This window comes from Erythranthe guttata, chromosome 9 (assembly GCF_056151865.1).
Source record: "Erythranthe guttata isolate IM_541 chromosome 9, IM_541, whole genome shotgun sequence".
Lineage (NCBI taxonomy): Eukaryota > Viridiplantae > Streptophyta > Magnoliopsida > Lamiales > Phrymaceae > Erythranthe > Erythranthe guttata.
Genome location: NC_142541.1, coordinates 8,865,377 through 8,876,417, shown reverse-complemented (window position 1 = coordinate 8,876,417; position 11,041 = coordinate 8,865,377). Strand labels below are relative to the sequence as shown.

The window sequence follows — 11,041 nt, the reverse complement described above, 5'->3', positions numbered from 1 at the left end:
GCTTGGAACCTAAGGAAAAAAATGTGCACCACAAATTCGTCTCTTCTCCCCGTCCATTGCCGCCCTAAGCACCGCCGTTGTCTCCACTCTATTGTGAACCGAATCTGTTGTTCCGGTGAAGGCAAAACTAATCCCGCAATTCCGTATGACAATTCAATCCTGCACAAATTTCCACAAATCAATCCGACTTTCGTAGAGTCAGTTCACCAAGTTGTCTTGCCAAAAAATTGTTCTAAAGTGATCCTTCTACTAACCGGCCATTTCGTCAATAACTAACGGAATCATTAATAACCAATGGACTATTCCATATGTTGAGAGTATTTTTGGTAAACCAAATGAAAAAAAGATAGAGAACATAGATAAATCATTTTTATTTGCATTAGGCATTTGATACTATAAATTTGTCTAAGTTCATAGACATAGAAGATAAGTATTACAAAATATAATGTGATGATGGGTCACACCAATGGTCTTGAAACCCACCGGGCTTCTATGTCCTGGGATCTTCAAGCCAGATAAAGGAATGCCGAGGGTCTTTGTCACGTGTCCAAAGGGATCAAGGGTTTGGGTCTACCGATAAACTTGAAAAATAAATCGAGACACTAAATGGAGCCCGACGATTACACCCCGATGCTCAAGTCACATATGGAGAATGATATTTTGCAAATGCTTAAATATCACTACTCAAGAGAGAATATCTTCCGAAATGATTCATAGCTCATATTTACAGATGAATTTGGTTGCTCATTTCTTGTAGAAAATTAATGTGGGATGAAAATATAGAAGTAGTGCTCTTATAGGAATTTAGTTGCCCATTTCTTGTAGAAAATCAATGTGGGTTGAAAATGGACTTTAAGCCCACAACGTGGGGTTCGTTCGGAGAGTTTATTGATTTAATTAGAGTCCTAAAAATTCAATTTATGAAGTAAATTACATCTGCCATCTAATTACTTCTTTTCTTTTTTTTACATAGTACACTTTTTTTTTTCAATATTTCGTATTAGTTCATTATTATAAAAACCTTATTTTTTCTGAATAAATATTGAAAATTATGAAAATACCTAACAAGCAAATACACGTATCGCAAACAAGTAGTAAAAGTGGACTCGTGAGAGTTGGATGTCGATCCCACATGGAATACTCAAATTATCTAATCCTAAGTACCAAACTCTAACAATTATGATTTTTATCCAGCCTACGCAAGGTTGTCCAATTCAATCAACAAAATAATTAATATAGTTATAAAAACAAATAAACACGAGAAAATATCAATAAAAACGGATCTAGGATTTTATCTTCCCCTTTGCGATAAATCGTTGTTAAGTATATATTTTTATACTTTATCGTACCTTTTTATTTGAGCTTTTGGTGTGATTTAACGATATTTGGTGCTTAAAAAGTTGATTTATTGTATTTTAGGTATAAATTGAAGAATTGGAAAAGTTTGGGGTCAAAACTGCAAATTTGGAGAAAATATGGGCCAAAAGTGAAATAATCAAAAATATGCTGAAATTGGCTGAAAACAGGCCCGCACGGCCGTGCCAAAATTAGCCTATTTTTGGCACGGCCGTGCCAAATGCTGAAATTGGGCAGAAGGTTCGACGATTCTCGCGCGGCCGTGCGAGAATTGCATTGATTTTCGCGCGGCCGTGCCAAATCACGCTGGATACAATTTTGGACTTTTAAACACACAAGGAAACCTAGAATCATCTACCAAGTTGGGACATCTATTTAAGCCCAAACCAAGCACGAATTAGAGGGACTTTGGACACAACCTTAAAGCGAGAGGAGCGAGAGAACGAAGAATCGAAGACGGAGAATTGACAACTCTTCATCATAATTCTTCTTTCACTTATCTTTTCTTAATCTATGACTTTTATTACTTTTATTATGTTTTTTATTATGAGTAGCTAAGTTTTTAATCTAGGATTTTGTTGGAACCCTATGTGGGGATGGTGAACCCGTTTTCTTGAGATTATGCAATTATGATTTTATGATTATTTCTTCTACTTGATATGATTGTTAGTGCATGAACTTGATCAATTTATGTGCTTTATCTGTGATTATTGGGATTGACTCGACAGAGCTATTTTGATAATTAGACGGTAAGTAGAAGAACCTTCAAGTAGTTTTCACCGGATGAGTGTGTCAATTGCATGTGGTGTTGTAGACATACATATATCACCTTAGGTAGCCATTTACGAGACTTGTTAGTTAATGCTTTATTCATAATTGGTTTGCATAGACATATAGTGAATCGTTTATGAATAATAGACTCATAATACACGCGACAGCGGGTTATGAGTAAATTAGTGTCTCGGGTTAATAATCATGAATCATATATTTTATAATTGAGGGGTTTTGGGTGAGCAATTCTTGCATAGGGGGAAGATAAAATCCTAGGTCCGTTTTAATTGATATTTTTCTGTGTTATTTGCTTTCTTAATTAGTTTAGTTGTTTAATTGATTTAATTTGACAAACTTGCGTAGGCTGGATAAAAATCATAATTGTTAGAATTTGGTACTTAGGATTAGGTAATTTGCGTATTCCCTGTGGGATCGACATCCGACTCTCACGAGTCCACTTTATTACTTGTTTGCGATACGTGCACTTGCGTGTTGGTATTTAGCACCCAACAAGTTTTTGGCGCCGTTGCCGGGGAATACGGCTAAATTATCTATTTATCCTAATATTAAATTTGAGCAATTTTTCTTACTTCAGCCGTTTTTATTTATTTTATTTTATTATTGTTTTTGCTTATTTTATTTTTATTATTTTTGTTTAGGTACTTTTTATGCGAATGGAAGAAGAGAATAATCGTAGGGGAGATGACCAAGGGCACCTACCGAATGCGGCAGGAAATATCGTCAACGAGCAAGAGCAACTTCAGCTAATTAATCCACCACCTCGTCAACGAGCATTGCATGAGTACACCGTTCCAACACTCAATGGGTTTCAATCGAGCATCCAGCAGCCCCCCATTGAAGCCAACAATTTCGAAATTCGAGCGGGACTCCTTACTATGCTCCAAAACAATGGGTTGTTCAGCGGATTAGCTCATGAAGATCCGCATCTCCACTTGGTCAACTTTCTCGAAACGTGTGATTCGCACAAGATGAACGGAGTATCGCCGGAAGCACTGCAGCTCCGCCTCTTCAAGCACTCTCTCCAAGGAGCCGCAAGAGAATGGCTACAAACTCGTGCACCGCATTCCATCTCGTCTTGGCCCCAGCTAGCACAGCTCTTCATGAATACGTACAACTCCCCAACCAAAACTGAGAGAATCCGGAGAGAAATACAAAACTTCTTACAAGAAGCCGGTGAAGCGTTGTTCGAGACGTGGGAGCGATTCAAACAATTAATTCGGAGATGCCCGAATCACGGTCTTCAAGAGTGGCGGCAACTTCAAATATTTTATGATGGATTGCAAGATAATTCGAGAACGGTGCTCGATTCAGCAGCTGGCGGTATGTACATGAGCTTGACATATGATGAAGCTTACGAACTTTTGGAGCGGATCGCAAGGAACAAATACATGCGGGCATCGGACCGGTCAAATAGCGGAGCCAATAAGACGGGAGGAATTTTAGAGTTACACGGGGTCACCGCAATCACTGCCCAATTAGAGAAGCTATCAAAGCAAGTAGCAGCATTGCAAACTCAGCAAGTCCATGCAGTCCAAATTCCCAACCAGTGCGTAGAAGAAACGGAGTCTCTAAATTATGTACATGACACTAATCGACAACAGAGGAACCCGTACTCCAACGCTTATAATCCGGGATGGAAAGATCACCCCAACTTTGGATGGGGAGGAAATCAACAAGGACAAAGGCCAGCTCCCGGATTCCAAAATCCACCTCAAGCTCCGGCCCAAGAAGTAGACCTCGCTGATATCTTAGCGAAATTCATGACGACAACCCAAGCATCCATTCGGAACCTTGAGACACAAATGGGTCAACTTGCAACCCAGCTAAACGCGAGGCCGTCGGGAGCACTGCCGTCGAATACGGAAGATCCTCGAAAGAGCAACATCGAGCAGTGCAATGCAGTAACTTTGCGAAATGGGAGGCAATTAGAGGAAGGTCCTAAAAAGTCCGTTGCACCACCGCCTATTGTAGAGGAGCCCAAAGAAAAGACCGAGGTCGGGCCAAGCAACACAAAGATCGCAGTAAGTGAATCTACTCCCAAGGTACCCTTCCCTCAACGTTTTCAAAACTCCAAGCTTGATATGCAATTTCAATCATTTTTGGATTATCTTAAAAAATTGCATGTTAATATTCCTTTTGTTGAGGCGCTTAAGCATATGCCGAATTGGGTTAAGTTTATAAAGGAACTTGTATCGAAGAAGATGAGGCTTCCGGAGTGTGCAGCAATCATAGACCTCAATGAGCAAAGTAGTGCTATCCTTGGAAATAAAATTCCACCGAAGCTTAGAGATCCGGGTAGTTGTACCATTCCATGCACAATAGGTACTAGGTATTTTGGGCGGGCGTTGTGTGATCAAGGGGCGAGTGTAAATTTAATGCCTTTATCAATTTATGAGAAATTGAATTTAGGAGAAATTAAGCCTACTTCCGTGACCTTGCAGCTAGCCGATAGATCTTTTACTCACCCTTTAGGTATAGTGGAGGATGTGTTGGTCAAGGTAGATAAGTTCATACTCCCTGCCGATTTTCTAGTACTAGACATAGAGGAAGATGAAAATATTCCCCTTATTTTAGGACGCCCATTCTTAGCAACCGGTAGGTCAATTATTGATGTAGGAAAGAGAGAGCTAAGAATGAGTGTGGGGGAAGAAACAGTGATCTTCAAGGTGTACCGGGTGGATGAAAAGCCTATTACGGCTAATGGATGTTATCTTCTTGATGAGGTAAGTGATTCTAAACTTTTTCCTGTTAAATTACATGATTTAAATTTTTTTGTGGATACTAATGTGCATGTAGGAGAACAAAAGAAAAGGGTTGAGTTGGTTACAACACCTACTCAAAACACCGTGATAAAAGACGATGTTGGCAAGCCTCATGACATCAAGAAGAATAAATTCAAGGGCATTCCTAAACGAACCAGTCGAAAGAAGAATCGGATCAACCCATTTATTCAAAACTTTCTCCAAAAGGAAGTAAGGAGATGGGTTCAAAAGCTAAGGAATTGAAGAGCAAGAACAAAGTCTGGCTGAAGACTGTAAACTTAGCGCTTCTCGGGAGGCAACCCGAGCTTTCGTTTTTCTTATTTTATGTTATTTTAAATTTTTAGTTTTGCTTTCATTTTATTTTATTTTTCAAAAAAAAAAAAAAAAAAAAAAAAAAAAAAAGTTTCTGGGCACTAATTAGAAGTTTTTATTTTTCAGGGACCCAATTGCAATTATTCACACGGCCGTGCAAGAAAGAGGCAGAAATCTCACACGGCCGTGTGAGATTTCGGGGAAGCTACTGCACAAATTCACCAAATGGCACGGCCGTGCTGATTTTAGGCCATAATTTCGCACGGCCGTCCTAAATTAAGAAGGGCTACTGCCCAAATTCACCAAATGGCACGGCCGTGCGGATTTTAGGCCGTACTTTCGCACGGCCGTGCGAAAAAAAAAAAAAAAAAAAAAAAAAAAAGCAAGTTCCATAATTCCCAAATTCCCTCTCTCCCCCAATTCGAACCCTCGCCTTCCTTTTTCGAAATTTTCCCTTTTCTTTGACAAATTTCACCGAAAATTTACCTACTACACACATATACTACGTAATCAAGGTGGTTTGTTGTTGATTTGCGCAGGGAGATTCAAGAACGGTGCAATTTTCTCGAAAAAAACCCATTCCACCAAGAACGCCCACAAGGTGTTCGACGATTTTCCCGCACCGATTCTTGAGCCGGTACCCGAGCTATTGGAGGATGACGAGGAGGATGATGCTCATGCACATGGTGGAGTTGGTGAGCAACCCGAACGGTGGTCCCGACGTTTAAACAAGTGTTTTCTATCCTTAAACTCCGGGCGAATCACATTGAGGGCAATGTGAATTTTAAGTTTGGGGGTGGTTAACTACTTGTTTTCGTTATGTGCGATTTATTTGTGTTTTTTTTTTGTGTTTTAATTTTTTTTTAGTTTGCATGCTTTAGTTTTTGCTTTAGTTTTCGTTTTATTATTCCCATTTTTTTTATTTGCTTTGAAAAAAAAAAAAAAAAAAAAAAAAAAAAAAAAAAAAGAATTTGGTTCGACGCATCGATGAATTATTATGATGGGAGATGGTCAATGTTTGATGATGAGATTACTTGTTTTATGTTGATAAGGAGTAGATATTTGTTTAGCTTTCGATTCAACGGAACGTAGAAGTGAATTATTGCTAGGAATCACACTTTGTGCATTGCTTTGGTTGAATGTTTTGCATTTTAAATTTGGAATTTATTTGTGCTCAATCATGCTTTGTTCGGTTTTAAATCTCACCTTAGGACATTTATGATACGAAGTGTTGATAATAAGTGATTTGGGATATGATTTGGGCCTTCTTTGAACCGTTTGAGCCTTTCAAGCCTACCTTTAAATTTTTATCATTCGAACCTTGATTGAGCCTTGGAGAAACGGTGATCTTTCTTTTAGCCAATGTGTATAAGGTAGAATAAATGGAGATTCTTGAAAAATTACCCTTTGGAGTTCAGTTGGAAAATTTTATAAGGTCCTTCTTCTTCCTCTACATACCAAAAAAAAAAAAAAAAAAAAAAAAAAAAAAAAAAAAAAAAAGAAAAAAAAAAAGAAAAAAAAAGAAGAGAAGAAAAAAGAGAAAGAAGAAGAGACTAGAAGGGAGATGAAAGGACTAGTTGTTGAAATTTTGTTTGAAAGCTCGATCCATTGTCTTAAGAGCAAAAGTGGAGACTTTTGAACTCTTAAGAATCGAGTTTATTAAAGTCCTTAGAGGTGAATTCGTTGTTTCAAACGCCTATCTTTCAAAATTTGGGGTAATCACCTCAATTCAAGAAGCATAGCCACCTATACCCATATCTCCTACCTTGAACCAAAAAGCCCAACATTTGAAAGCCAAAAAGTCCCAATGATCCCAATAGCTCAATTATTTGATACTAGCCGAGTAAAGAAATTTGGTGAGTCTTTGGAGTTGAATATTATTATGTAAGTATAAATTTTCTCCAATTTTAATGTACAAATATGGGATACTTGAAGCGATAGCATGGTTTGTGGTTTTTAGCAATGGTGAGTGAATACGTATCTTTGAATTACGAGCTTGTAAATTTTTGAGAATTGTCATGATAATTGCAAGTTCTGAAAAAATGAAAGTAGACCATTAATCTATGTGATGAGAGGCATTTGTTGAGAGTGTTGCTGTGAAAGTTGCTAGTTTTTGCTTGAGGACAAACAAAAGATCAAGTTTGGGGGTGTGTTAAGTATATATTTTTATACTTTATCGTACCTTTTTATTTGAGCTTTTGGTGTGATTTAACGATATTTGGTGCTTAAAAAGTTGATTTATTGTATTTTAGGTATAAATTGAAGAATTGGAAAAGTTTGGGGTCAAAACTGCAAATTTGGAGAAAATATGGGCCAAAAGTGAAATAATCAAAAATATGCTGAAATTGGCTGAAAACAGGCCCGCACGGCCGTGCCAAAATTAGCCTATTTTTGGCACGGCCGTGCCAAATGCTGAAATTGGGCAGAAGGTTCGACGATTCTCGCGCGGCCGTGCGAGAATTGCATTGATTTTCGCGCGGCCGTGCCAAATCACGCTGGAGACAATTTTGGACTTTTAAACACACAAGGAAACCTAGAATCATCTACCAAGTTGGGACATCTATTTAAGCCCAAACCAAGCACGAATTAGAGGGACTTTGGACACAACCTTAAAGCGAGAGGAGCGAGAGAACGAAGAATCGAAGACGGAGAATTGACAACTCTTCATCATAATTCTTCTTTCACCTATCTTTTCTTAATCTATGACTTTTATTACTTTTATTATGTTTTTTGTTATGAGTAGCTAAGTTTTTAATCTAGGATTTTGTTGGAACCCTATGTGGGGATGGTGAACCCGTTTTCTTGAGATTATGCAATTATGATTTTATGATTATTTCTTCTACTTGATATGATTGTTAGTGCATGAACTTGATCAATTTATGTGCTTTATCTGTGATTATTGGGATTGACTCGACAGAGCTATTTTGATAATTAGACGGTAAGTAGAAGAACCTTCGAGTAGTTTTCACCGGATGAGTGTGTCAATTGCATGTGGTGTCGTAGACATACATATATCACCTTAGGTAGCCATTTACGAGACTTGTTAGTTAATGCTTTATTCATAATTGGTTTGCATAGACATATAGTGAATCGTTTATGAATAATAGACTCATAATACACGCGACAGCGGGTTATGAGTAAATTAGTGTCTCGGGTTAATAATCATGAATCATATATTTCATAATTGAGGGGTTTTGGGTGAGCAATTCTTGCATAGGGGGAAGATAAAATCCTAGGTCCGTTTTAATTGATATTTTTCTGTGTTATTTGCTTTCTTAATTAGTTTAGTTGTTTAATTGATTTAATTTGACAAACTTGCGTAGGCTGGATAAAAATCATAATTGTTAGAATTTGGTACTTAGGATTAGGTAATTTGCGTATTCCCTGTGGGATCGACATCCGACTCTCACGAGTCCACTTTATTACTTGTTTGCGATACGTGCACTTGCGTGTTGGTATTTAGCACCCAACAATCGTCACCCAATTAATCCTCTATCATGCAAGTTACAATTCCTGGTTATTAACCCGAGACACTAAATTACTCATAACCCGTTGTCGCGTGTATTATGAGTCTATTATTCATAAACGGTTCACTATATGTCTATGCAAACCAATTATGAATAAAGCATTAACTAAAAAGTCTCGTAAACGGCTACCTAAGGTGATATCTGTCATGGCCGGCTCTAGCATGCTGGGGGCCCTAGGCGAAGCGAAAATATTGGGCCCCTATAATTAAAATATAGTTTTTATTTTTTTATTGATGGACCCGATAACCGATATTTAGAACCGTGGTAACAATATACACTTAACATTTGGTATCCCAATAACTTTCCGGGTCGACCAAGAAATATTATGTTATCATGGCTTATCTTGCCTTCTAGACATGTTTTTTATTGGATCATCGAAAGTTCAGTAATATAATTGGGTTTATTTAGATTATTTAATTTTATCTTAGACAACCAAACGAAGCCTAACGAAGCCTGAATATATGAAGATTTCAATGGACAGTGTTTTTGGTTGCGGAAATTAGCAATGATTAACTAAATAATAGGACTTTGTTTGATGTTTGGTATCCCCAATAACTTGCCGAGTCGACCCGTAAATATTATGTTATCATGGCTTATCTTGCCTTTTCCTTCTAGGCATGTTTTTTATATTGGATCATCGAAGGTCCAATAATATAATTGCATTTATTAGATTATTTAATAGTGTCTTGGTAACCATACGAGGCCTGAATATATGAAGATTTCCACGAACAGTGTTTTTCGAGATTCGTTGTTGTCGTACGCAAAATTATCCCCTCGTAGGAGAAAGAGTAGATAAAGCTTATAAACAACATCAGCTCTTAATGTGTGATGAATGCCGCTGAAATTCGCTTTGTCGAAACTTCAGTTTCATTATTTCATATATACTAGTAGCTAAAACTCCACGGTATTTCGTTCGCCATGTATCGTTCTACAGGAAAGACGTCGCAAAATTATTTTGTATGTAGACTAATGAATTCGGATCAAAGTCATGTTGAAGCAACCATAGGCAGAACTTATAAGGGGCTAGGGGGGCTGTTGACCCCCCAAGAAACGTGGGAAATTCTATGCTACACCTGGTGAATATAACCAGGCACCCTAATTAATAAGATTCCAACTACGGGTTCAGTTATGGACCAATGAGTTTTAGAAATATAATTATAAAATAAATAAAAAAGGACACATGTCAAGAAAAGAGCCACCCGGTAAAAATCATCGGGTGTAGCATCGTATTCCCCAAGAAACGGAGGGTTGTTGACTTACAAGGGGCTGTTGATATATATATATATATATATATATATATATATATATATATATATATATATGTATATATATATATATATATATATATATATATATATATATATATATATATATATATATATAATATATATATATATATATAATATATATATATATATATAATATATATATATCATATGTAATATAAAAATATAAAATAAAATAGTGAAAACTTGTATTATTTGAAATAAAATTTATGAATATTTACCTATTTTTGAATTTTTTTTATCAATAACTCTAAAAATTAATATGAGACGATGCCATGAATCCCTAAAATATTAAGTACGATACATTATTAGAATAATCTGAATTAATTTATATTTTTTTGTCATGCTTAAAATACGATAAAATTATAATATATATGACATTTTATTTAAAACATATCAATATAAACTTATTTTTGCAATGTCTTGTGAACCTAAATTTTTTTAAGGGGTGGCTTAACGAGCACACTCTTACTGCCACAAAGCCCGGAACTGGAATGACGGTTGCTGTTAAAAAATGGGATCCGTCGAGTAGCCATGAGTGGTTGGTACGGTCTGTAATTTCTCTCGTCTTTTGTACGTTGCATTTCTTTTAGAGTAGCGTTTTTACTTATAAAAAATAGTCAAATGTTTTGCAGAAGGAACGAACTTATCTGAATGAACTTCGTCATCCGAATTTGGTTAAGCCTATCGGGTATTGCTCGGAGGGAGACAACCTTCTTTTGATATACGAGTTGATGTCGAAAGGGAGCTTAGAGAATCACTTATTCAGAAGTAATATTTATATCCGAACAGTTGTTTCGTTTTCTTTCTCTATCATCGACTCATGTGATAAGATTGCCGTCATATTTTATTGTTGATCATATCCCGTTTTGTTTAGGAGGGAATCTTCACTTCCTTGGGCAACGAGGATCAAAGTTGCTAAAGGTGCAGCTAGAGGCCTCTCTTTCTTGCATGACTTGGAAATACCCGGTCATACATCGAGATTTTAAGACTTCTAAAATTCTTC

General features: G+C 36.8%; 1 protein-coding gene across 1 annotated transcript; it reads left to right on the top strand.

Annotated features, from left to right (window-relative positions):
- The first annotated feature begins 3,476 nt into the window (after positions 1–3,476).
- Positions 3,477–5,268, top strand: LOC148768002 (uncharacterized). The gene has a single exon (XM_088822731.1). The coding sequence runs from the start codon at positions 3,477–3,479 to the stop codon at positions 5,151–5,153; it is 1,677 nt and encodes a 558-aa protein (XP_088678857.1). The 3' UTR covers positions 5,154–5,268.
- Positions 5,269–11,041: the final 5,773 nt, after the last annotated feature.